Source organism: Pipistrellus hanaki, assembly GCF_964339955.1.
Source record: "Pipistrellus hanaki genome assembly, chromosome: 18".
NCBI lineage: Eukaryota > Metazoa > Chordata > Mammalia > Chiroptera > Vespertilionidae > Pipistrellus > Pipistrellus hanaki.
This window is the reverse complement of record NC_140520.1, coordinates 5,454,617-5,482,014: the sequence shown is the minus strand read 5'-3', so window position 1 is coordinate 5,482,014 and position 27,398 is coordinate 5,454,617. Positions and strand designations below refer to the sequence as shown.

At 50.5% G+C, this 27,398-nt stretch overlaps 1 protein-coding gene across 3 annotated transcripts in view; it reads right to left on the bottom strand.

The window, feature by feature from the left end:
* VAV3 (vav guanine nucleotide exchange factor 3) overlaps nucleotides 1-25,091 on the bottom strand; it is a 143,527-nt gene extending 118,436 nt beyond the window's left edge. For all 3 annotated transcript variants that reach the window (XM_084866071.1, XM_084866069.1, XM_084866070.1), the window contains exons 1-2: nucleotides 24,617-25,091; nucleotides 4,205-4,321 (exon numbers count right to left, since the gene is read on the bottom strand). In XM_084866071.1, coding sequence (XP_084722197.1) covers nucleotides 4,205-4,321; nucleotides 24,617-24,820 — 321 coding nt within the window. In that variant the 5' untranslated portion in view covers nucleotides 24,821-25,091. The remainder of the gene's footprint in view (nucleotides 1-4,204; nucleotides 4,322-24,616) is intronic.
* Nucleotides 25,092-27,398: the final 2,307 nt, after the last annotated feature.

Sequence of the window (27,398 nt, the reverse complement as noted above, 5' to 3'; positions counted from 1 at the left end):
CTTAAAAAAATTAATGGAAAAATATCCTCTGGTGAGGATTAACACACACACACAAAAAAAAAAAAAAAAAAAAAAAAAAAAACCTAACCTAGACTTGACCGGTAACAGTGGTAGACTCTACCCTCACACAATGACTCCAGGGTGATCATTCTGAGACACATTCTGAGAGGCAGCTACAGAGCAGAAACAATCTGTAACGCATCTGCCCACTCAGAAGCAGTAAGCATCCCCCCTCAGCTCCTTTGCACAGACACACAGGAGACCAGCGAGGGAACGCAGAGGCCTGGGGTCACCCAGCACATTCCGTGTGAAGCTGGGTGCACACAGTTCCCAGGAGAACACCTGGAAGATGTAAGTGCCACCCATTCATTCTAACCCAGTGGTCGGCAAACTCATTAGTCCACAGAGCCAAATACCAACAGTACAACGACTGAGATTTCTTTTGAGAGCCACATTTTTTAAACTTAAACTTCTTCTAACGCCACTTCTTCAACATAGACTCTCCCAGGCCGACGTGTTTAGTGGAAGAGCCACACTGACCATGGTTCTAACCTAATGACTTTGACGGCCCTATCCACCAGCTGGTCCTGACACCAATAGTCCTAAAACACACCGATTCAGCGGGACCTTTCACACCCCCGAGGCCGTCTAAGCAGAGGAAGATCCAGAACCAACCCAGTGTCTCCACTGCAGTCCTCCGAAGACACGGGGGCTGCAGGCAGAAAACAAGTGACTCAGAAGCTGGCGTCTCTCCGGAGGAAGCATGCATGGCTGACCCACCGCTGCAGCCGCTGCCAAGACTGTTTCCTGCAGCTGCCTGGTGCTCAGAGCGCTCCTGAGGCTGGCTTCCTGCTGCTCCATCCAGTCCTGCCCCTCCCCCCTCCATTCTGCCCACTGGGCAAGCGCCAGGGCTCCCGGGCCCCTACAGATGTGCATAAGCCATTCAAAAGATAACAGGGCGAGTAAACACGGAAAACACTGCCCTCCTTTTCCACAGGAGCCCGTGGATAGGAAATGCACATGCACAACAGCTGAAGGCCTGACGGCCGAGGGTTCACATCACCGCTGTTGGACGGACGAGTCATGGGCCACTGTGCTACCACCTAACGGAGTCAACCCAGCCCCCTGGGGACTTCCCAGCCATCACATTCACCCCCGAGGGACAGCAGCTGAGACTCCATGAACCCCGTATGCATGTGCCCTCGGTAAGCTACACTAAAAGGGCTGGACAGGGCTGAGGGCCTCTGAACACAGCGGAGATGGAAGAAGAACAGGTGTGCTAAGCAGCATGTTTGGCGTAACCTCAAAAACAGAGAAACCTGTTCCTAGAAAGTTTCCTAGCACAAAACAATCAATATTTTCATTTTTAAAAGAAATAATCACACACACATACACACACACACACACACACATATACACACACACACACATACACACACACATACACACACACTCACACATACACACACATACACACACATACACACACACACCCCAGAAAAGCTTTTAAGTGTTCCAGAGAGACCAAGTCTCCATCAGATAATCAGCAAGTGCTGATTGAAATACAGGGAAAATTAAGAATGGACAAATATAGTAAAAACCTTTGGGAAAAAAATGAGACATAAAAGACTGACTGGGATGCAAAATATATCTACAGAAGTGAGTGTAAATGCCATTAGATTTTTCTTATATTCATTGAAAAGGGAGAGAAGCGCGCTAAGTTGCCCCTGCTCCGTTCCTTCCTCTTGTTTTCTCTCCTTCCCTTTCACAGATCACATCCAACCCTAACGAGAGCTCACTCTGGGCCCCTCTTGCCGCTGCTCTGGCAATGGGCTGCACAGTTTGCAACCGCACTGCTTCCGTCTCCGAAGCAGGACTTGTCAGTGCCTTTAGCGTGCCATGCCCCTCCCACAGCGGGAGGACACGGCCTGCACGTTTACCCAACTCATGTTTACAAGGATGCTTTTTCCCAGGCGTCCTATTCATATTTCTCAAGACAAGGGGGTTCCTTGGGCAACGCCCTTCTAGAGGTTTTCAACTGTATTAAGGCTCGAAAACAGTGAAGGGTTTTGTGAACTGGCTCAAAAAACTACTAGAGAGCAGACCCAACGTGAACTTGAGTCATCACCAGCGTGTGAAGAATGACCCGTGCGTGGCTCGGGCACGAGGGTTCTGTGAGATGCGGTGCGAATGGGAAAAGCGGCCTGGCATTGACTCCCCCGGTGAAATATAGCAGCAACGACAGTGACAGAAAGAGAGGGAGAGGTTCCTCAGAAGGCCGCTCTGTGCAAACACAAAGGAGAATGCTAATGATGCCGCCATGGTGTCAGCCGTCCAGACAGTTCTCCAGAGGCCAGAGGCCGTTGCCCTTTCTCGTCTAAACAGACACAAAGGAGGCCTTGGACCAAGCTCTCTTTGTCCGGAAGGAATCACTGGAGAGCTCTCAGTTATGTAAATACAGACAGGCCCCCTCCCACCGAGGGGGAGAGCGTGAAGAGGGCCTTTGTGGGCGGACAGAGGTGGTCTCCTGGGGACCCTGGAGGGCTGGGCGGCTGCAGGCTGGCAGTTGGCTGATGGGCAGGGAAGTCCGGGCCTTCTGGGAGGAAGGAGACCAGAGGTCCCCAATGCTGCTCGGAGAGCGGGAGTCGGTACCTCCATAGAGGTTGGATGAGGAGACCTCCCCACCCCCTCGCCCTGGCCGGTTTAGCTCAGTGGATAGAGCATCGGCCTGTGGACAGAAGGGTCCTGGGTTCAATTCCAGTCAAGGGCACATGTCTGGGTTGCAGGCTGGATCCCCAGCAGGGGGTGTGCAGGAGGCAGCCGGTTAATAATAAGGAGGCCCTGACCCAAGTGTGCTGGCAAGAAAGCAACCCGGGGGCCCCTGAAGAGAACTCGCCACAGAGCTGGGGGCATGTGGCCTGGCCGGGTCACCATGGGGGCCAACTGAAGTGCTGGGGGGGCGGGCAGAAGGCTGGGGGTGTCAGAGCCGTCCACGGAACCACGCAGGACCCCGAATGGCAGGCCACGGCTGAAGACGGAGTGCCACGTGGAGCTTGGCAGTGAGGCTGATTAGGGCCCGTGGACCACAGACACCCCGGGGACTCTTGAGTAATTCAGGATGGAAAATACTCCGAGGGAGAAACGTCAAACTTCTAACAAGAGTGGGAGTTCAAACAGATAATTGAAAGAAGAGAGATTTACATGTCAAACGCTTCATCCTGGGTTGTGAAAACAGACAGGAACTGTCTTCGTGGCTGATCCGTGGGCACTAGCCAACGAGGATCTTCCCAGCCAGGCCCAGGGCGGTCCCCGAGGCACCTGCACCCGCCACGAGCCACGCCGAGGAGCCCTGGGTCGGGGGCGTTTTCCTGTGACCGGAGGCCAGGAGGGGTCCCCGGGAGACACGCAGGGAGTGGGACACCAGCACAGGTTGCCCCATGTCCTGCCGGGATGCATGTGGGGCTTTGGCGGGTGGGGGGGTTCAGAGCTCACAGAAGGACTGGAATCGGGGGATGGGGACATGGAGACTCACGTCATTACCTCTTTTATGGCTTCTTACATGCAGGAAGTGTAACCTTATGCCCAAAGGCTACAAAATAAGTGACCATCCCTTTTGGAAGGGCGATTCCAGTCACCGAGCACACACACGTGTTTGGGGCACACACGAGAACTATAACGTTAACAAATTCCCACGTGACAAATGTCCTTGGAAATAGCTGTTGGTAAGGGAGTTATTTCACAACCTCAAACATTTCAGTGATCCGTGGCCTCCTCTCCCCAAGCCCCCCACCCAAGTCAAATAGAGAGGGGCAACAGAACATTCCCAGCTTCCAAAAATGGGGAGTCTTTGGGGCATATCGAGGACGGGAGGGAAACAATACTGGTCCCCAGACATGAGGGCCCCCCTAGCTCTAAAGGATGGAGAATGGTTACTGACCTCTGCACCAAAGGTTCCTCTTACACTGCTTGAAATAGGCAACAATTCTAATGTCACTGAGACCAGTGCTACTGAGATAGATTAGATGGATAGATAATAGATAGATAATAGATATTGGTTCAGCCACCAATGTGAAATTCAACTAAATAATTGAGATATGTAGGCTACTTAAGTCACATGTCCTATTTCAACAAGAAACAAGTATTTGATCAAAGGTTCTCCAATTAAAAAAAAAAAAATACATGAGAATATAAAACGCAGCGTTACCTTTCCAAAGTCCCGGACATCGAACAGGTCAAAAGCCTCGAAGAGCTCGCTCTTCCTCATCCCAAACGTCTCACAGCAGGCCGAGAGGAAGGTCCGTATGTTCTTCAAACAGAGAAACTGAGGGACAGAAACAGCGATGAGTATGCCGTGAATGCACACACTGCCTGCCCTCGGTCACACCCGGATGCCGTAAAAAGCGACCGGGAGGGGAAGCCCTCCGTCCCTGAGGCTGCTGCTCGGTGGCCCCTGCAGCAGGACTGACCAAGCAGCCCACCCCCCCCTCCTGGGCACAGGGGACGGGCTGGGACCAAGGCAGACGAGACGTCTGTCCTGGTAAAACCCACGTTCTACGCAGACAGACCAGAACAAACTCAGCAACAAAAAACGTTAGTTTTTCTTTTCATGTGGTGATAAAGTGCAATAGAAAAAATAAAACCAGGCCCAGCCCACGTGGCTCAGTGGTTGAGTGTCAACCTATGAACCAGGAGGTCTAGGTTCAATTCTTGGTCAAGGGCACACGCCCGGATTGTGGCTGGATCCCCACGAGGGGGCGTGCAGGAGGCAACCGATTGATGATTCTCTCTCAGCACTAATGTCTCTTTCTCCCTCTCCCTTTCTCTCTAAAATCAAAGAAAACATATTTTTTTTAAATAGAAATAAAGCTAGGATTTTGGAGTATGTGTACACGGTGTGTACACAACCGTGGTTTTCACCAGGATGTTGTCTGACAACCTGGGAGAAGGCAGAGAGGAGAGGGCCTGGGGCTGGGTAAGCCTAGGAGGCCAGGAGATGAGGAGGAAGGTGAGCTGAGCCACCAGGGAGAAAGGGGACCAGCCCAGGGACCAGTCCACCCTGAAGCCAAGGAAAGAGCGTGTTTCTAGGAAGAGGTGATGGGCTGGGCCAGCAGCCGCTGACGGTCAGATAAGATTTCGGCCCCGCGCTGGATACGGAGCCGGGCAGTGTGAAGGCCCCGGCCTCCCGAGACAAAAGCAGGTGCTATGTGGGGGTGGGAAGGAGCGGTGGATGGCAGCAGGTCCAGGAGACAATGGGAAGAGAAAAAGTGGAAATACAGACTCTCAAATTTTGCTGCAAAAGGAAATAGAGGATTGAAGAGGTAATCAGAGGGAGAGGGAGAGGGAGAGGGAGAGGGAGAGGGAGAGGGAGAGGGAGAGGGAGAGGGAATGAGAAAGACTTTTCAAAAACAATGGAGCTGCTCTCTCTGAAACATGCAGGGGGGACCTGCAGGACCCGGCGTGGCTCTGCGCTTCTCAGAGATTAAAAGCCGTGCATTCAGCCAAGACGGACAATAATGACTCTCTGGCAGCCTCTGCAACTGCTCTGTTGACATAATTAAGTGGCCGACTCAGCGCTCACCCAGGAGCAAATGTAATGGCCCCTGCCCCTCCCGAAGAGTCCCCGCCCAAGTCAGCCGTCCCCCGTGTGGGAAAGACCACCGTGACTGCCGCCCAGCGCTCCGGCCCTTCGTTCAGCAGGTCTTAGCGCTGAAAGCAAACTACATGCAGTGTATGTGAAACGCAGCCACTGTGGCAGGCATACACGAGCCAGGACTGTACAACGGGCCTTCCCTTCTGTCCAGAACCAGCCTTCCCGACTCGCCCCGGAGCTAGTTCGATGCTATTGCATCCACAAACATGTGCTGGGTCTGGAAGAGGTCACTGGTACTCTCCCGCTTTTCCAGGAATTCCTCAAATTTGATCACTCTGAATCGACGACATCCTTCTTCTGTCTTATTATGAAAATCTGTTCGTCCATCCCTTGTATTTCCTGTGGGCCAAAAGCTAAGTCTAGACACACGTTGAACACTTTTTGGCAGAAATACTCTCATACTGTGAACTTCCTCTTCCCTCCCATCAGGGCACAGGGAACGCTATGCTATCCAGTTATGACTGATGCCACGCTGGGTCGCTTGGTTTAGATGGATACGGCCACATCTCTGTGGTAAAGGGGCACGTCCCCCTTTATATCAGTAAAAAGAAAAAACAAAACAAAACAAAAGCACCTGGGGTGAGGATTTGGAACCAGGTGGCTGTCCTATTTCCTAATTATTTTTCATGTGGATTTATAGCACTCGTTGATTCTTGCCTCCATTATTCCATTTGGGACTGCAAAACAGCGCTTTTTCTAATTCTATCATTCCTTCTCCGCCCCTCTACTCCTCCATACACTTTTTTTTCCTTGTGTAATAACCAATTGCCATCCTTCTTTTCCATGTTCAGACTGTCCCAAATTTGACCACCGGGGATGCCTTCAAACTACTTCCAGTGTCCTTTGGCATGACTCCATTTCCTGCAACCAAGCTGTCCCATAACCTGTAATCTTCTTAATAAAAGGAAGCCACATCTTTAAAAATAATAATAATAATAAAGTATTGCCTTTTTTCCTTTTTTCTTTTTTTTTCTTTGTTTGCTTCTTTGTTTGTTTGCTTGCTTTTTTGCCTTCTAGTTAGGAAAGGTTAAAGAATCCAAAACCTGACAAATATATTCAAAGTCAAGCATGGCCACCCAAGTAAACACTAGACAGAAACTCGTGTTGCAAAAGCTGCTTCCTATACAAGTCAAGAGCTGACTGAAGACAGAAGTGCCACTGGGACGCTGAGATTGCCTAAGGATTGTTCCTACATCATAAAAGGAAAACTCCCAGATTCAAGTTTCTCATCGACTAGCCACGTGGCTCATTTGGCTGGGCGTCATCCCATGATCCAAAAAGCTGCCGGTTCGGGCACATGCCCAGGTTTACAGCTCCATCCCTGGTAGTTGGGTGTGTGGAAGGCAGCGATCGATGTTTCCCTCTCACATCAATGTTTCTCTCTCACTCTCCCTCTCCTTCCCTCCATTTTTTAAAGATGCTCATCATAGAATGATCCTTGAAGTCTTAGCACCTCTGATGAAGTGCCCATTCCCAGGAGAAGCACTGATGATGCCCAGAAAGGCAGGAAGGGGTCTTGCAGCCACTTACTAATACCCTTTAAGAAAGAATACTGTCGCAGCCCATCACAGCCGCTTCCAGGAATGCGGAGACTTGCTGTGGTGGCCACAAGCCACGACGGAGCGAGAGCTTCTCTCCCACAGGTTGCTTCCTGAGGCCTCACTTCTTGCTGCTGGAAATGGCCAGCGGCACAGGGCACAGGGCACATGACCAAGTGAGCTCTACCCCTGGGAAGTCTTGTCAACGACTGAGGCCACGTCTCCATGCTGAGCACCTGGCTCAGGACTCTCAAGGAATTTATTTTGTTAGTTTGTTTTTAGGGAGGGAGAGAGGGAGGGAAGAAGAGAGAGAGGAAGGGAGGGAGGGAGGAAGCAAAGGAGGGAGGGAGGGAGGGGAAAGGAAGGGAAGAAGAAAGACAGACAGACATATAGACAGAAAGACCAAATACATGGCATATTGTCTATAGTCCCAGGAACTGCTTACAAGAACTTCTCATTACATTCCTAAGGTAAGTCTCAGTGATTATTATAGAAATTATTATAATTAAATTTAAAATTGCTATTTCAATGAAAACCATCCTATATATCCCCTTAACTATATACATAAGAAACACCTTTTGGGTTTCTTATTTGTAAAAACCTAGTATCTAGCAAAGGCTGCATGACAAGCCAGAGACCTCACCCCGTCTGAAAGAAAGAAAGAAAGAAAGAAAGAAAGAAAGAAAGAAAGAAAGAAAGAATAAAGAAAGAGAGGGAGGGAGGAAGAAAGACAGACCTAAAAAATGAAATGAAGCTATCAACATTGCCTTCTACCTCTGGGCAGGCCTATCAACCTACTCAAAACTCACCAGTGCTGCTTCTGTGGCTCATGCTACTTAAACAAAAAACTACTTGAAATATCAGAGGTCCCTCCTAACTCAATGTACTTTAGCAACTTCCTCTGGTAAAGCCTAGCTCAAGTCTTCTGCAGTTAAAAAATAATTTCTTATTCCATCACTGCGACAAAGAGACATTGTTCATCGTCCATAGGTATTATGCTTCAAGCTTCTTAAAGGATATGTGATTTTTTTTTTTCTTCCCCTCCACAGCTTAAACAATACTTTTGTCTCTTCCCAAATGAGCAAATAACAGGCCGTGTGGGTCTCCACACCCTCTCATCACGCACGGGGCTCAGGCCTGCTTCCTCTAGCCCAAGTCGGGAGATAACAACATCAGTGTGGTTCTCAGGAAATTCACGGTGAGAAAACTCTGGTTTCATGCTCTCTAATTACCATTCCTCAGACACTTTCGTGAGTTCAGACTTCAAGGGCAACTCATACAACAGAAAGCTGTCATTATCACCCAACCAGGCGGAGAATCCCACACGAGAGCCGCCACTCCAGGAGCCTCGGTCCATCTCTGGGGCAGGAAGAGAGCCACCCTGGACCACCTCCCCGGCCTAGCACTGGGCAGAACACAGCACACCACCCCCAACCGCTCAGGGGATGCAGCGAGTGCCAGCGTAAATCAGAATCAGGAGTCTAGAACTACTTGGTGGAGTGAGGGCGCACCATGTGCTTTTGTCGGGTTCCCTAAGTAGATAGTCACAGAGGAGGAAGATAGCATCTTCCTCATTTTACAGATAAGGGAACCTAAGCCTCTGGCCCGAGGTCACGTCGCTTCGAGAAAGATGCTGAGATATGTGCCTGCCAGCTGATGTCCTTAGCAGTTTTATCGTTGCTGTCGCTTTAAACACAGTACGAAGACTATGACATTACGGACGTGATCTTCCATCTCACAGCGCTCTTCCATTGAATTTTGCTCTTTGCCACCACACCACGTTCCTTCTCTCTCAAAAATGATATTGAACCAAGCTAAAACACGTTTTTGGCTCAGTGAATAGAGCATCGGCGGCTGCAGACTGAAAGGTCCCGGGTACGATTCCCGGTCAAGGGCATGTACCTTGGTTGCAGGCACATCCCTAATAGGGGGTGTGCAAAAGGCAGCTGATTGATGGTTCTCTCTCATTGATGTTTCTAACTCTCTATCCCTCTCTCTTCCTCTCTGTAAAAAATCAATAAAATATATTTTTTTTAAAGAAAAAGAAAATGATATCGAACATGCGTGAAGCATTAGTGGATGTTCATGGATAAACGCATGGTTTGGGGTTGAACTCCAAAATGAAAAGGGCTCATGCCTACCCACCCTGGATACCCCTGTCTCCATGACAACCTCCTGGCCGAGTCCTCACTATCATGCCTCTCTTTCAACTCTTCCCTGGGCTGGGAGCCTGGGAACTACATTTCCCAGGTTCCGTGCTGGCAGGATTTCGGTGTGGGCGGTGTGGACCAGAGGCCAGAGAGGAGGAGCAGTGTTCTCCCCAAGCAGCGGCAGACGGAAGTGGGGACGAATGTCAGGCTGTGTGCGCAGCCGCGGGTGACAGACAGGCTTGGCAATCATCCACTCCGGGGCTGCAGGTCACTGAGCTCCTAGGTGGTGGCTTCCTGAGATTCCACTCTTCCTGGCCTCCCAGCAGTCATACATCAGGTATTTCTAATACCCGCTCCCTGTGTCATCCCCCACGAACCCCTCTTCCTGCTGAAACACTGACAGTGCTTTCTGCTTTCCTGTTCTATCCTGAAAGGAAACAGGGGTGATCTGGAGCAGGCGAGATTGGAAGCGACCTTTCTCTTCTTGTTTGCATTTGATGGCTTCTGAAAATAAGCCTACTGGTGCCAGGTGGACCACTTTGTAAAGTTGTGATTGTCTAATCACGATGCTGTATGCCTGAAACTAATACAAATTAATATTAAATGTAAACTGTAATTGGAAAAAAAAATTTTTTTAATAAAATAAACATCCTGCATTTGCAATAGGGTTCCACTGGTAGTAGTTTTGGATATCCTGGACCCGCTTTTTTCCTCAAAATATGTTCATGTCAAATTCTGGATACAAATGTCCTCAGGATCGATTCACATGCATTAGCTCACTTCCAAGTTCAGAGGCTAGAGGGAGAAAAAAGTGAAGGCTCCTCTGCCCATTTCCTGCCATTGTATTTGCAAATGCTTTAAATTTTAATTGAAACCTAAAATGTGAATCTTGTTGCTTGAAAAAATGCGGAAAAAATAAAGCACACGGTCTGTAGCTAAAGCAATGTTCCCACAGTCCTAAGTAAGCGGGCACGTGTTCCGTTTCCTTCTTTGGCCTCAGTGGAGCTTGGCTCGCAAGAGCGATCTGATTAAAATCTGAGAGCACTACCACAGGTCTCAGGGCAGCCTTGTTTGGACAGAGAGTACAAAATGGCTTTTGACATTATCGTTATGATCATACTCAGAAAGCTCTATTTCTTCATTCCAGTCCAAGAAAAATTTGGATTTACTCAAATTTGAAATGTTCAAAGGGCCTTATATGCTTATCTTGGAGCTGTAAGAACTCTATGGTGTACTTCATTTTAAAAATATGAATATCCTTTAAAACTTGCAAGAGCAAAGTCTCTGAAGTTATCTTCTGAAAGGGCTAGATGTAAGTATTGCACAGCTCCAGACTTTCTCAGATGTCATCTCCAGGACAAAAAAATAGATCCACCTCTACTTAGCTCAGAATCATAAGTTCTTTAGCTGCTAAGAAATAATCATGGAAAATGTGAATCTGGACCAAAACCTTCAGAACAGAGTGGAATAGTCTGCCATTCTTTACCCCCATATAATAAACACCTGGAGGTTAACCAGCAAATCCAGAGGGAAAGGTGTAAAAGGACAGTAGGTTAGAAGGAATAACATTTACAACAAGGAGAAGAAAGAAAACATGGCCTACTGATGTCATGGTCTAGAGCAGTGTTGCTACTGTTATGAATCATAATGTAAATATCTGTGTTTTCCGATGGTCTTAGGCGACCCTGCTAGCGGTCCTCAACCTGTGGGTCGCAACATTCATCTGATGTGATCTCGTATTACAAAAAGACAATTCGTTAACAGTAGCAAAATTATAGTTATGAGGTAGCAACAAAAATAATTTTATGGTTGGGGGGGGTCACCACAACACGAGGAACTGTATTAAAGGGTCGCAGCATTAGAAAGGTTGAGAACCACTGCCAGATTTAAAAAAAAAAAAAAAAAAAAAATAGGACAATCTAGAGAAACAGCAGATGGTGCACAAATCACTATCCTCCTTTTCTTCCGCTTTACTCTGCATTTGGGGCTTTAGATTCTTTCATTCATTTGCTGGACTGACTGGGAGGAAACCGAAGCTGGTCACTTGAGTCATGAATGAGTCACAGCCCACCTCCTGGAGGAGCCACGAGCCTGGCTTACAGCACGGAGCCTGAATTTCAAGTTGAGGAAGAATGCTGAGTGTGAGAGGGCCAAGGGCTGCTGAGGGTGCCAGAACAATGAGCGGGCGAGTGGGGGCGCCCTGGGAGCAGGTCTCCCTGCACCGCCTTGCCAGGATGGAATCTGGGCTGGCACCTCCTGTCTAACCACCCAGATCAGACAGACCTCCTCCCAGTGCATTCCCTCCTCAACTATCCTGCGACTCTGTACACAGTCATTCGTTAAAAGGCAGGGACGCCAAGCGGGCATCCCTCTCACTGCCTTCTGAATGCCACCCGTCACGCAAGGGAGGGCGGGCCATGGGGGCAGCCCTGATGGTCACACCTCACAAGCGGGCGGACAAAGGCTGCCCGGCGAGGGTGGCACAGAGTCTGTACACGCCATTCTCCTCCTCCCCCTCCCCAGATTGCTCCATCACACACACTACAATCCTATTTCCATAAATAGTGGGCATGTGACCACACAATCACAGTGTCTGGAGATTTGAAAGACAGATACCACAAAATATACGTGATTATTTACCAAAAATAAAAAAACCAAACACCACCACCACCTTGGAGGAGTCCCTCCTTTTGGAGGCCGGGATGAAGCCATTGCGTGACTAACTGGGTCCCTCCAGGCCTTTGCACAAAAAATGCGAGGAGTGACGACACAGCTCTACGTCACTTCCTTCCTGCTGGACTTCAATGCCTTCTCGGGGACACGGATCACGTATGTCATGCTTAGACTGACACGGATGGTGTCCTCCACCATTTACACGGAACGCACTCATGAAATGCATGTTGAATGCCGAGTGAGTAGGGAACGCCGACAACTGTTTACCTCCCGACCACCACGTCCACACAAAGCCTAAGAAAGTATATACTGCCCCTGACCAGTGTGGCTCAGTGGATAGAGCATCGGCCTGTGGACTGAAAGGTCCCAGGTTCAATTCTGGTCAAGGGCATGTACCTTGGTTTCGGGCACATCCCCAGTAGGGAGTGTGCAGGAGGCAGCTGATCGATGTTTCTCTTTCATTGGTGTTTCTAACTCTATCCCTTTTCTGTAACAAAATCAATAAGATATTTTTTTTAAAAAAGAAAGTATAGAATGATCCACTGGCTAAAAAGCTTTGAACACTCATCCTAAGGTTTTCAGAGGAAGATCCAACATCCTCATTAAATTCGAAAAGACTCAGGATGAGGCTTTCATACAACGTAGGCATCGTTGTAACACTGACACAGGTAGGTAGGCCTCAGCTGGACAGCATTCTTCAAACGTAGTCCATGGTGACTTGGGGGTGGCATCCGAAATCCTGAACAAGACCCTTTGTGATCTGACAATATGAGATATACATGATGTATTACCGAACTGTGCCCCTGAAACCTGTATCCACTTATTAACCAAGGTCACCCCAATAAACTCAGGGCTTTTCCTCTCCAATGCTAGTGTTCTGTGCCCAGCTAAAACGGCCACCTCCCGCGGCCACAGCCTGGCGGGGCGGGAGAAGGCTTCTCTGAGCTGGGGAAGGTGCCCCCACGGGCACACATAAGCCCTGGCTGGCTTCCATCGTGGGAAAACAAGTCAGTTGCGTTTCAACCTATTCTAGCGAAAACTGTTAGGCAAGGCACAAAAGGCAAACCCACACACGGCCCTGAGCTGTGCAAAACCAATTTCCAGCTCTTTCTGGATCCTTGTGGAAGCCTTTCAGACTCTCGTCACACTCCTGTCCTCTAGGCCCCTGACCCTCTCTCATCAGGACCACTGGAGGGGATCTCCCTGCCTCTCTCTCTCTCTATTCTGGCCTGAGCTCATTTTCCCCTTCATTTCTCTCATCAGATAGGTCAACCTTTGACCTAGCCTACTCCATTCTCTTCTAACCTGCTCCTTTTCGCAGATAAGGCCAAGAAACCAGAAGTTCTTGAGTCACCTCTTTGACCAAGAAACCAGAAGCTCTTGAGTCACCTCTGTCAGTTCCCGGCAGCGCCAGGCCTGTCCCCTCTGGCAAAGTTTCCCCCCAACCACTGTAGTTTCTCCTTAATCAGAGGGTTTTGGGCTCAGACCTTTGTAACCACCACCTTCATGTTTGGGTTTGCAATCATTTATTTCACTGGCTCATGGGGACTGTCTATCCCCACCCGGGAATACAGCTTAAGGTGAGGGTGGCTGCATTCCCTATTTTAAAAAATATATGTTTGGCCGAAATCGGTTTTGCTCAGTGGATAGAGCGTCTGCCTATGGACTGGAAGGTCCCAGGTTCGATTCCGGTCAAGGGCATGTACCTTGGTTGCGGGCACATCCCCATTAGGGGGTGTGCAAGAGGCAGCTAATCAATGTTTCTTTCTCATTGATATTTCTGTCTATCCCTCTCTCTTCCTCTTGTAAAATATCAATAAAAAATATATGTTTGTATTGATTTCAGAGAGGAAGGAAGCAGGGAGAGATGGAAACATCAATTATAAGAGAGAATTACTGATTGGCTGCCGCCTGAACACCCTACACTGGAGATGGAGAATTGAACTGTGATCTCCTGATTCATAGGCTAATGCTCAACCACTGAGCCACACTGGCTGGACAGTTGTGTTCCCTTTTATTTGCTTATTAAGAAAATCTACAACTCTTCACCTGAAGCGAACACAAAATACTACTGAATGTGAATTGTCATTGAAGAAGGAAATAGTTTTTAAATCTACAATTCTTCGGTAGGTGGTCACAGTTCAATGGCCTGATGGGCGGAACTGATATAGTCAACAAATCCAGAGCAGACATCAGGCGCAGAGCGAGTTGTGCCTCTGTCCCGGGCCGGGCAGAGCTCAGCCCAGGCCAGGGGCCGTCAAGCCCCACCCACCTGCAGGGAGGGAGCTGTCTCCGTCTGCTCAGAGTGGCTCCATGGAGGTGGGTCCTGGGATGGGGGTTCTATTAAAATCTTAGGTAAACTACAAAGTCACGTGAGGTCAGTCCCTCCAGGACCTTCCTTCGGCCTGGAACTGAAATTAATTGAATGTGGTGAAGCCAATTTTTCATTCCCCACCGTGGCCTCCTTCTCATGATTTAAAGGAAGAATCACCAAAACCGGTTTGGCTCAGTGGCTAGAGCTTCGACCTGTGGACTGAAGGGTCCCAGGTTCGATTCCAGTCAAGGGCATGTACCTTGATTGCGGGTACATCCCCAGTGGGGAGTGTGCAGGAGGCAGCTGATGGATGTTTCTCTCTCATCGATGTTTCTAACTCTCTATCCCTCTCCCTTCCTCTCTGTAAAAAATCAATAAAATATATTTTTTTTAAAAAATAAAATAAAATAAAGGAAGAACCGCACACAAGATCCTTAAATCTTGGTGACTTTGCAGTCTGAGGTCCTGGCCTGCAGCTTTGGCTTAAACACAGTCCAAGCAGCAAATGCTATTCCTCCACAAATGCCTGAAGAGGGCCAGCCTCTCCCTCGGCCTCACCTGCAGCACCTGTCCAAGCTGAACCCACAAACCCCAAATTATCAGCGCCTCAGCCCACCCACGAAGCCCAGCCAGGACCAGTGCATCCTGCCCTTGCTCAGGCCTAGACAGCAGCACAAACAGCTGTGCCTGGTTAAGCCGCTGGCCTGTGGGCTAGGCCACAGATGCTGCACAGCCCCTCAAAGTCAAAGTAATACACACTCCCCTTTCCTGCTGAGGGAGAAACCCAATGAGCAATAGGTACCATACATACAGGAATCAGATGGAAGTGGGAACTTCTTAGCGATAAAAGCTAATATATGTTAACACATGTAGCTCAGAGGATGCAGGTTCTCACTCCAGCAAAACAAAGTAAACAAACAATCAGCTGTAAATCTCCTCCTTGAAGACAGAAGCCGCTCTGCTGTGCCTCCCTTATAGAGACCAGACCGCCACCCCTGCTGGGCAAGCAGGTAGGTCTGAGAGAGGACAGACGTGAAGAGGCTGAGTCACCTCCAGGACTTTCACTCAGAAGTTCTCCGGCAGGCAGCACGGGGAAGGGTGAGGAGGTCAGCCCCCAGCACCCTGCTCCGATGGCCCGGGTCCCGAGTTACGCCTCAGGGCCTCGCCAGGGCCTTGGATGTGGTGTTTCCATAAATGCCGGCTGAGTGAGTGAGTGAGGGCCAGGAGGGACCCTGCTTCTGGGTGAGTGCAATGCAGAAGTGAACTGACCGGATGAAGGAGCCGGCCCTGGTGGGAAATGCATAGGGGGTGTTTTGTTGTTTTGGGGTGTTTTTTTTATTTGTTTTTGGGTTTTTTTTTGTTTTTTTTTGGGGGGGGGTTGCTTTCTCGTCCCCAAGTAAGAGTTTTGGGTCTTGAAGGAAATACTGAGTCCATTCGAGTCCCAGAGAGGACCAGGTGTCACGAAAACTTTGAGAAGCTGGATGTTACTGCTTCTGGTTTGTGGTCTCCAGAGGCCACCGGCACGCCTGAGCGAGCATCCACCAAGAAACCAGAAGCTCTTGAGTCGCCTCTGTCAGTTCAAACACACAGAGCCCATTTTGTGACATTAGTGTCATACCTTCCATATAGAAAATGAACAATGCATCCAAAGAAGCATCTCCCGCCTATCAAACACCCACCAACTCAAATCTCCCTGCCCAGCTCCGTCTGCCAGGACGTGTCGGAGGTAAAATCCATGCCGTGTGGACTAAGGATCCATCCTTGAAGCCTCAGCATCCATTATGACCCCTAATACTTAGTAGACAAATGGATGATTGAATCAATCCATCACATCATGGGCACGGACTCCCATGAAGACAGAACCACACGGAAAGCACAGCAGCTATGAGATTACTAAAAAGCAAATCGTCTACCGACTAGATCATCAGACCAGATAATAAGTAAAACCGGTTTTGTTATTTAAAATGTTTCTATTTTAAACACAGCAAATTTCAATGCAAAATAATGCAGGGTCACTGCACGTTAAAAAGTCTATGAGCAGGTCGTGCTTTTTGCAAACCTCTTCCCAGCCATTTGCTCACGCCGTTCACCATCCATCTATCTATCCCCTGAGCGTGGTGGCAGGAACGAGGAACCTCACAGGACTGGGAATTAGGACAACTGGTCTCAAGCCCCGTCCTCACCACATCCTGTCCGTGTGACCTTGAGAATTGCCCTCCGGCCAGTGGGCATCTCAATTTCCCCCTCTGTGCAGGGGCGATAAGATCTTGTTTTTCCGGCCTCTTAGACGTGGAAGTGGGGGGGGGGGGGGGGGGGAGAAAATAAAATCCTGTGTCACTTCTACTATGCCCCAGGCATTTTACAGATACTGTCTCATTCTTCCCACAATGCTGCAAAGGTTTGACCGTTTCCTGCCTGAGATGTGAGGATACCGAGACTCCACAAGTAAAAGAGGACCCAACATGTCTGCCTTGCCTTGTCCCAAAGCTCTCTGCTAGGAACCACAGGCCTCCCGGGTGAGAATTAAACACGTGTAAAAAAAAAATTAGCTTCTTTAGCATGTGGCTCTGTATGTATTTGCTGGTACAGCTGTAAGTATGGAAGGTGGAGACAAAGAGAAGCAGTATCAGCTGAGGCACTCAGAGCTGGGACCAGAGCTGGGTGCCTTTGGTTAAATCTGCCCCACGCTGCGGGGAAGGCTCCTGCCATTCACGTCTGTTAGAGCAGCTGTTTCAGATCTATTTTAAGACAAGCACTTTGAAAATCATGGGAGGTGGGTATCGAGTGTTTCATTAAATATTCCATATTAATTGACCCGATAGAGAACTCCCATGTGAGTGACATGTGCTGCCGACTTCCTGTTAAGCAAGCAGCTCGAAAGCTGACTACACTTCTTGCAACACAGATTTTGAAAGCGCAGTCTGACAGCAGCACACGGTCCGATTCTAAATAACTTTCCAGAAAAGTCCAAAGTGGCCGCTCTCTTGCCGCTCAATGTTCTTTCACTGAATGCTCAAGACTGTGGAGAGGCAGGAGGCAAACTCGTGATGGGTCTTCACACCACGCAGAGTCTGTGCTGACGGGGGAGAAAGGGATATGATAATACAGCAGGTCCTCAAAAAACTCGGCTCATTTCTATCAGTGGGCCTACGGTAAAACTGGTTTCCTTATACGTTGTTTCACTTAAGGTCACAGAAGCAATCAGCAGCATTAAGGGAGGACCTACGGTATCCTAATCAGCCAGCTAATAATACCTACGACCCAGCAATCCCTCTTCTGGGTACTTACTCTAAAAATTTGAAGGCATTATTCATAAAGACATGTACCTCTATGTTCATCGTAGCATCATTCTCAGCGGTCAAGCCATGGAAACACCGAAGTGACAGAGGACTGGAGAAAGAAGAGTGATAGGTATATACTGTGGAGTACTACGCGGCCCCAAGAAAACATGACATACTGCCATCTGCGACAACGTGGATGATCTAGAGAGCATCATGCTACATGAAATAAGTCAGACGGAAAAAAGACAAGCACCATATGATGTCACTCACATGGGGAATATAAAACTGAAAGCAACAAATGAACCAACAAAAACAAAGAAAAAACTTAGACAGGAAGAACAGTATGGTGACTACCAGAGGGAAATGGGTCAGGTGAGGGAGGAGCAGAAGAGGGTGAAGAGGGTCAAGTATGTGATGACGGAAGGAGCCTGGTCTGTGGGTGGTGAGAACACGACGCAATATGCAGATGAACATACAGAATTGCACACTTGGAACATAGATAGTCTTAGGAACCAATGGTGCCCCAATAAACGTGATAAAATGTTTAAAATATGTAAATAAACAATAGCTAGTAATAAGTGTCTGTGAATCTACAAGAGTGGTTATAATACAGAAAAGAAAAATGGCCACTGTCTGAAGGGTATCATTTAAAACACCAGTGTCCCTGCTGCCCAGGAAAATGCAGGCACTGCCCACCCAGCTCAAGAGAACACTCACCATGTGCTCAAGGGCCGCTGTCACCTGCTATTTACAGCAACCACGCACCAGAAGCAACCACGAGCCCATCAGTGATGAGTGGATAAAAAAGCTGGGGTGTATATACCCAATGCAATAGTAGTCAGCCATAAAAAAATAATGAAAACTTACTGTTTGCAATAACAGGAATGGACCTGAAGGGTATTATGCTAAGTGAAATAAGTCAGACAGAGAAAGACAAATACCATATGATTTCACTCATCTGTGGAATCTAAAGAGCAAAATAAGCGAACTAACAAAATAGAAACAGACTGACGGCCCTGGCTGGGGTGGCTAGTGGTTAGATTGATATCCAGTCAAGGGCATGAACCTGGTTTGCAGGTTCAAGGTGCATGCGGGAGGCAACCAGTAGATGTGTCTCTGGCATATCATTGTTTCTCTCTCTCCCCCTTGTCCCTTCCTCCCTTCCGCTCTCTCCGAAAAGCTCTCTCCGAAAAGCAACGGCGAGGATTAACAAACAAACAAACAGAAACAGACTCATAGATCTGGAGATTGGATTGATGGCTGTCAGAGGGGATGGGGGATGAAGAACTGAGTGTAAAAAGTGAAGGGGCCAAAACCGGTTTGGCTCAGTGGACAGAGCATCAGCCTGCGGACTGAAAGGTCCCAGGTTCGATTCCAGTCAAGGGCATGTACATTGGTTGTGGGCACATCCCCGGTAGGGGCTGTGCAGGAGGCAGCTAGTCAGTGTTTCTAGCTTTCTATCCCTCTCCCTTCCTCTCTAAAAAGTCAATAAAATATATTTATTTAAAAAAAAAAAAAAAAGGTGAAGGGATGGAAAAGTACAGAGTGGTAGGTACAAAACAGTCTCGGTATATAGTATAGCACAGGGAACATAGCCAATAATATTGTAATAACTAAGTTTGGAGCCAGGTGGGGCTGGAATTATCCGGGGAATTATTTTATAAAGTATATGATTGTCCAGCCACTATGCTGTTCACCTGAAACTCATACAAAATAACACTGACTGTAAACTGTCGTTGAAAAATAAAATTTTAAATGAAGAATAGAAAGAGGCCAGCTGTCGGGGACATCGTGTTCAAAGGCCAAAGGAGGACCAGCTACCCTCATTTTGTCCTTCCCTCTCATTAACTCTCCTGAGCTTTTCTATCTGGTTTTACTTCCTGTAACCATCACATGCGTGTCAAAGGTCTACCTCCCACTTTACACGGAACAGTATGATGTGTACATAATCACCCCATTGCTCCATTCGATACCCTGAAGCAAAATGATGACCCAATATCCAACTAGCATGGAGGTGCTGTTTCCGACAGCCACAAGACCAACCAGAACGTTCTCTGAGGGGGCACGGCAAGAGAGCCACGCGGCGAGAAAAGAGAACGTTGTTGGGGTTCGCGTTCAGAGGTGCCAGGGCCTGGCTGAGGGGAACGCACTCCACTTCGAATGCTGTGATTCTAACCTGGGATCCGCCGAGAACTGTGTGTGCGTACAAGTTACCACAAACCGGAGAGTATCTAACGCCCGGGGATCAATAACAAGCCTGTCCACGTGTGTGACGATTAGCTCAGGCACGGTGGGTGTGAGCGCACCACCTCGTTTGTTTCTGCAGCAGCTGTAGTCATAACGATATACAAATAGTTCACCTAAATTGCAAATGTGCACGTGTGGGCCACAGGCTGATTCATTCCTCACGAGCACTCTGGGAGGCAGGTTCTCTTATCGTGCCTATTTCTGAGACAGGTTCTGTCGCTCACCTGGCGGTAAGCAGTGTAGCAATGCCACGTAGTGAACAGGTGGTTTTTGTGTTAATGACCTTGTACGTTTGAAAAGGCAGTATACAGTCTCCATCTTCGATCCACTATCAACGGATTCGTACATGCCTACTTACGCAGGGGTACTACGAATGAGTCCCTGTGTCAGTGTCTAAAGATGCATATAAACAAGGAGGCCTAGGGTGGCCTCAGGCAGGTCACAGCCTGGAAGGGAGACAGGTGAGGAAAATATTGCCAAACAGGGCGGGAAGTGCTGGCTCCACCCACGAGCCCCAGACAAAGCAGCACGAGGCCAGCCACGCCTCGGGGAGAAGTAAGGAAGCCCTCACTGCAAGGGGTGACCCTTGAATAGATTCTTCAACCAGAAGAATGAGGAGAAGGGGCGTCTCAAGCAGAGAAATGGGCTTGTGCAAAGGGTCAGAGCCTTTTAACAGCACAGAGAGCCACCAAGAGGTCAGGGAACAGCGTGGAGCAGAGCTCCGAGGACAAACCGGCCCAGACCAGGGGCCCTTGCATGCTTGTGAAGGAGTCTGGACCCCATCCTGTGACCCACAGGCATCCATTAAACAGTTATAAACAGGGTGACGCCGACACCTACCCCCCGGGAGTTCTGGTAAACCCTAGGAGTCACCCTCCATTACACCCAATGCTCGGCAAGTCTGTGACTCTACCCTGGAAACATTTCCTGAATCAAACAAGGGGACTACTGGCATAATTGCATGCACCTGGGCAGATCCCGGGGTGAGCTGAGGATGCAGGAAGCATGGGAGGGAGTGGGGAGCTCTGATCTTTCACCCACAGAACAGGAGAGGAAGCAGTGTCTGTGGGCGCAGGCACAGGAAGAGGGGAGCCCTCCTCTGTCTGCTGTCTCGGTAGCAAGAAAGCAGGAGAGCAGGGTCACCAGGAGAGCAGACATACAGCTCTCTTTACCTTTTCTTAAGCAGTCACAGCATCAAAACCAAACTCCAGCTTGGAAGGGAATCTTGGGGACAATAGTAGCATATTCTGTTAGAAATGCTACATCACCAACCCTTGGTCCTCAGAATAAAAGATTACATGAAAAAAAAAACCATAGTCAATGGAAATCGATGACCGAGAGGAAATGGTCTTAAGAACAGCATGGAAGGGAAGGGAAGTTTTAGGAACACAGTCAGTTTATGTCCTCTATGTTTTCTTATATGTATACATTCGTATTTTCCCACACATACATGTAGACATGAAAAACTCTGTCTCAACCTAAAAGAACTCTTTTAATAGGTATAAAATATGCATTCTATGTGACAAGAAAATAATGCTTTCTCGATCCCTCTTCCCTCACTAGCCATGGCCCCATTTTTCTGCTCTATTTACAGCCAAATTACTTCCAGGGAGAAGCCTTGCTGTCTCCATCCTCTCCTCCTGGGCTCTCTTCTCCAATTGGGTGTCTGACCAGCACTCACCAATCTGTGTCTATCAAGGTCACCAAAGAACTTTATTTTGCTTAATCCAATACTCCATCCTCCATTCATTTTACTCACTCCATTGGCAGCATTTGACATGTCTGATCACTCCTTCTACAAACACTTCCCTCACTTGGATTCCTGGAACCACATTTTACTGGTTTCCCTCCTCCCTCCTCCCTCTCCATCGCCACCCCTTTCCAAGGTTCTTGTCTCTCTAACCTTGACATATGGGCATGTCCCACAGCGCAAGCCAAACATCAATAAACTAAAATTCCAGCCCTGGCTGGTTTGGCTCAGTGGATAGAGCATCAGCCCGCAGACTGAAGGATCCCAGGTTCGATTCTGGTCAAGAGCAGATGCCTAGGTTACAGGCTCAGTCCCTGGTGGAGAGCGTGCAGGAGGCAACCAATCAATGATTCTCTCTCATCATTGATGTTTCTATCTCTCTCTCCCTCTCCCTTCCTCTCTGAAATCGATTTTTAAAAAAATCTATTTAAATAATAAATTAAAAATCAACTAGAATTGCATTTGTCAACATCTGCTCATTGCAGCCTCAAATACCACAAACCTAGAAAGTGAGAGCTTGCAGGTAGTTCCTGGCTTAGAAGATCGTGGGCAGTCTATCCATTTGAAATTAATACCTTCAGTAGAGCCTCAATCAGGTGGACAGATGGCTCTTAGGGTTCTAGTATTGACATCTCTAAATTCAGAAGGGTAAGGGAAGTCTGCTGGGATGCATGTCAGGGTTTCTAGGTTATTCACTACGGAGTATGAATAGAGCCGATAGAGTAAGAACCTTATGACAGAATCTTCTAGAACCTTTATCAAGAAAGATATATGAGTAGCTAAAGGCAGATATTTGGAGATGTCATCCCTCGGAAAAATCTGTAACCTTGCAAGTGTGGTAAGATTTACATTATAATCTATGACAAATAGCAGGGGGGAGATATTTCTAATAATTTTGCTAATAGTGGCTATCTATTAAGTTACCCAGTATGTGCTGGACACCTGCAGGTGTTAGTTATATGTCAGCTTGCTCAATGAAGTCTCATTGGAGGATTTAATAACAACTTGAATAATCCAACTCGCCTGTCCAGCTGTTTAGAAACCGTCTCTCTGAAATGAGGCCAAGAACCGAGAGGAAAACTGACCGCCACATTCAGGGGCCAGCCCCTTCCAGGGCGCACTTCTGGGAGAAGCCCTCGCCCAGAAGACACGAGAGAGGAAACTGCACTGAAGCTGGAACCAGGAAGTTCAGGGTCAGACGGAAGAACCAAAAAGCACAGCAGCCTAGGGAGGGCCGTGGGCTGTTTAGCTCATTACAGCCTGGTGGCTTATCTGATAGCACAGAAATGATTCCTCAGGGCTCGGATCCGCTGTGCTCACTGTGATACACCCCCCCCCCCCTTTCCCCGTAGGGAACAGATTTTGTAGAACATCCTAAGGGCTCAATTTTCATTACTGCTGCTTCTAATGACGGTCATTAGTCCTCAAAAGGATTCAATTATATCTAATATGTGCTACAAAGAGAACAGCAAAAACACATTTGGAAGGATTTCCTATGGTTGTTGACATTGGAACAAGGGATAGAAAGTTAAAGAGAGAGAGAGGGAGATCCGCAGCTGTCCAGAAAACCTGATTATAGAGAACAGCTTAGAGAACAGCCCCCGGGGAGGGGGGGGGGTGTCCAGGACACCGGAGTTTCAGGAAATGCACTCAGCGCTGCTCTTCCTGCGGGTGGGCCGTAGCATCCTGACCTGCTCTGCCTCGGAGGCCGGAGGCCGGGGGAGCGTGGGCACCGGTGGCTCCCAGGGTAACGGAGATGTCTGCTGAGCCCGTGGACAGCACAGCCAGAACCGGGGCCGCTCAAAAAGGGGTCCAGGCCTCGGCAATCACCACCCAGGACTGGGAAGAGTGGGGAACAACTGGCCTGGCTTCTGAGAGCACATGGCTCCCCCTGCCTCCAGCCTGTTCTTGCCTGGGGAGAGCTGGCCAGCAGGCTGAAGGCACACAGGCGAGGGAGCCGGATTCGGGGTGCTGGGGGGCCCTGATAAGACACTGCTGTCCGGAAGAAGGGATGACTACATAATTAGGAAAGTGTATAAAGTCAATGTGTGGTGAAAGGCACGGCCCTGGTTGCTAGGCAGCCAAGGTTCCCTATCATTCAGGATGTGTCATGGAGGCCCCTTTCCCCTCCCTTTTAAGTTGAAAGTGGGGTGGTTTTTTGCACTGTGAGAGAGGACAGGGGTGTGCTGAGTCGGGCTCACCAACTTTCTGTGCAGCCACTTTCTGCCAGGACCCAGCAGCACTGTTCCTTCTGAGCTGACTCTGCGGTGCACCCTCACACACACGCACCCCCAGAGGCGCCTGCAGCCGCGGAGCCCAGCCTGCGCCGCCGCAGCCGCAGCAGAGCGGGCGGCCCTGCGCGCCCTGAGCGAGGGAAAGCGGAATCTCGAGCGAAACTTCTCGCTTCCTGTCGCTGCCGCCGAGAGAGCCGGGCCCCGTTCCCTCTCACACATGGCTCCGCCAGGACTGTAAACAGAGCCGCCCGCTCGCCCGCCGGCCCCAGGCGCTCAGGGGGCTCCCGGGGCGCCTCCCCGCGGCGCCCCCTTCGCCTCCCTCTGCCCGGGGTCATCCCGGCGCAAATAACGGTCCCGGAACGCCCTCCACGTCCTCGGGTCCTCCCTGAAGTCATGGTTCCTCTTTCAAGACAACATGGGGACGAGACGCGAGCCAAAGGCAGACTCAGCCCATCATCTCGGTGCATCCCACCGCTTCGCTATTGTAACGGGGCTGACTCCGAATCCTTTTGTTGCACACGCACACGCACCCACATGCACAAAAGTAGGTGAGGGGGTCCCCCGGCAGCACTGTTTCCCGCCGCCCAGAAAGCCTCCTGCCACCTCCGGCCAAAGAGCCAACCCTCCCCCAGCCGAGGTCTGCAAGGTGGTCCCCAGGCAGGAGGCTGGGCGGCAGGGCGCGCCTGGCGGGCGCACCGAGAGGTGTGCATCCACACAAAGGCATCCGCCGGGCGGTCACGGGGGCCGGGGCCGGGCCGGGGCGCCGCCGGCCTCCTCACCTGGGACATCTGCGGCCGAAGGTTGATCTCCTTCAGGTCGATGGCGCGGGGCCGGAGGTTGTTGAGCAGCTGGCAGAGGAGGACCCCGTCGCGCAGGGTCTGCGCCAGGTCGAACACCTGCGCCGAGTCCCAGGTGACCCGGTGGTTGGCGGGCAGCACCTTGCAGTGGATGAGCCACTGGGCGCACTGCCGCCACGGCTCCATGCCCGACGGCGGCTGGGGGCCGCGGCCCGGCCGGGGCGGGCGGCGAGGACGCGGCGGCCGCCGCTCTGGCTCCCGCGCGCCCCGCCGACGCCCGCAGGGCCGGCCGCTTCCCCGCGATCGGGGCCGGCGCCGCGGGGTGGCCGGGGATCGGGGCCCCGCGCGGGGCTCGGCTCGCTCCCCGCTCCGCGCCCGCCGCCGCTGCAGCGAGTCCCGCGCTCCCCGGCCGGCTCGGCGGCGGCGGCGGCGGCGCACGGGCTTCCGACTCGCGAGCCGGCGCCGGCCACTGAGCATGCCCAGCGCGCCGCCCGCCGGAGTCCCGGGGGCGCGGGGGGAGCCCGGCCCGGGGGCGCGGCCGCGCGGGGGCGGCCCGGGGCGGCCCAGGCCTCCGCCACCGCCTCCCCCCACCGCGGCCCGGGGCGCGGAGCTGCACCGCCCCGGGCGCCGGGGGAGGGTCTCGGGGCGGCTTCCCGGCGCGATGGGCTTCCTCCCGGGAACCCCAAAGGCGGCTGCGGTTCTGTGAAGGCAGAGGAGGAATGGGGCACCCGGACCGGAGACGTGCAAACGGGGCGCGGAGCACCCGGAGGACGCAGCGCTGGAAGTTGGAGAGATGGCCCCCCCGCCCCCCCCCGTTCTGTCCCTGAACGCCGCTCCCCCCCGGGAATCGCTCTGCCTCGGAGTTGCGAGCGCGCGAGGATGTTTTTGGCACCGTGAACGCGCGTGTGTGTGTGTGAGTGTGTGTGTGTGTGTGTGTGTATGACTGTGTGTGTGTGTATCTGAGTGTGTGTGTGTGAGTGTGTGTGAGAGTGTGTGTGTGTGTGTATCTGAGTGTGTGTGTGTGTATGTGTGTGTGTGTGTGTATGACTGTGTGTGTGTGTGTGTGTATGACTGTGTGTGTGTGTGTGTGTGTGTGTGTGTGTGTGTCACACACGCCGGCAGAGACCCGCCCCCGGCCCCAGGGCCTGTTGGGCTGGAGGTGAAGGTCACAGAGACGCTTTCTATTTCCCAGCTCAGGTGCAGAGCTGTCGCGGTCCCGGCCCCGGTGCACACAACCTGCCCCGGAGAAACCGGCCTGGGAACGCCCCCGAGCCCGGCGGCCAGTGCGCATGCGCCGGTGACAGGGTCCGGGTTCGAGAGCAATTAGCACCGGCGCCCAGCCCCGGGGTCCGCCCGGGGAAAGTTGGAACAAGCCACCAGAAGCTGCACACCGGCATTTCTGAAGTCTTGGGGGGCGGGGGGTCTTCATGCTGCCCCTTTTGCTCCTACTGCTGCCCCTCAAAACCAAAACTAGTGGTTACATTATTTATGGCAAGAAATCGCCACGTTGAACTCTTGCCGTTCTGGCTGCATGTGGTCTCCGCCTTCTACATTGAAAGGTGAGGTTTTTTTAAAAGGTGAAAATAAAAGTAACATAGGAAACCCTGCTGGTTGGTTTTCAGATCATGTTTTAGGATTACATTTCTGCAGCCCCCATTTATAAAACGTGAATTTTATAAGCAGGTCGAAAGTTATTTTTAAAAAATGTCGCTGGTCTGTCGGCAGGGACTGCCTCCTCCACGGGCCTGTGATGAGGGAGCACGCTGAGACCCCAGTGTTCAAGGGCCAGTCAGCCCCGGATGTCCTCCCCGCACCCTTCCCCATCCATTTCCGCTTGCGCTCAGTCCAGACTGAGGTGACAAGGTGTTTTCTAAACTAGAATTCTGGCCAACGCATCACCCTAAACTCTACATCTCATCTTTAGGAACAAAATCCAACACATCAGAACCACCCTATAACACAGGTCCTGCAAAAAGAGGAATTAAACTGGGAAAGAAGCTTCATAAAACAAAAACAGTTGTCCTGGCCAGTTTGGCTCAGGGGATTGAGTGTCCATCTGCGGACTGAAGGGTCCCCGGTCAGGGGCATGTACCTCAGTTGCTGGCTGGATCCCCAATTCTGGTCAGGGGCATGTACCTCAGTTGCTGGCTGGATCCCCCATCCAGGTTGGGGTGCGTGCAAGAGGCAACCAACCGCTGTGTTTCTCTCACATCAAGGTTTCTCGCTCTCTACCTCTCCCCTACCTTCCTCTCTCTCTCTCTCTCATATGCACTCACCTCTGGAGTCACTCAAGGCACCCATGGGCGAGGCCGAGAACCCTGAGCGGCAGCTACGGTTCATATGAGAGAGAGAGAGAGAGAGAGAGAGAGAGAGAGAGAGAGAGAGAGAGAGAGAGAGAAAAACCTTGTCCACGGGTTGACACTATTCACTGAGCCAAATGGCTAGGGTAATAAAATAAAAATAAAAAAATTTTTTTTTCAAAAGAACTCCAGAATGTTGAAAATCCTAACTCGTCTGGATAATTCACAGTGAACCCTCATCCCAGCCCTCCCAGGATCGGCACTGATCTCCCAGGCTCCCCTGCGCCTGCTGAGTGGTTCAGCTTCCTCACAGCACCGTGGGTGAGGGGCTGCCACCGCCGCTGCAAAGACAGGTTATCAATACGAGCCCAGGCTGCTGGCCCCCCGCCTACCGCCAAGCCGGGGAATCGAGTTACTTGAATCCAAGTGAAAGATTTCCCTGCGGCTGGCTATCAGGGCCTTTC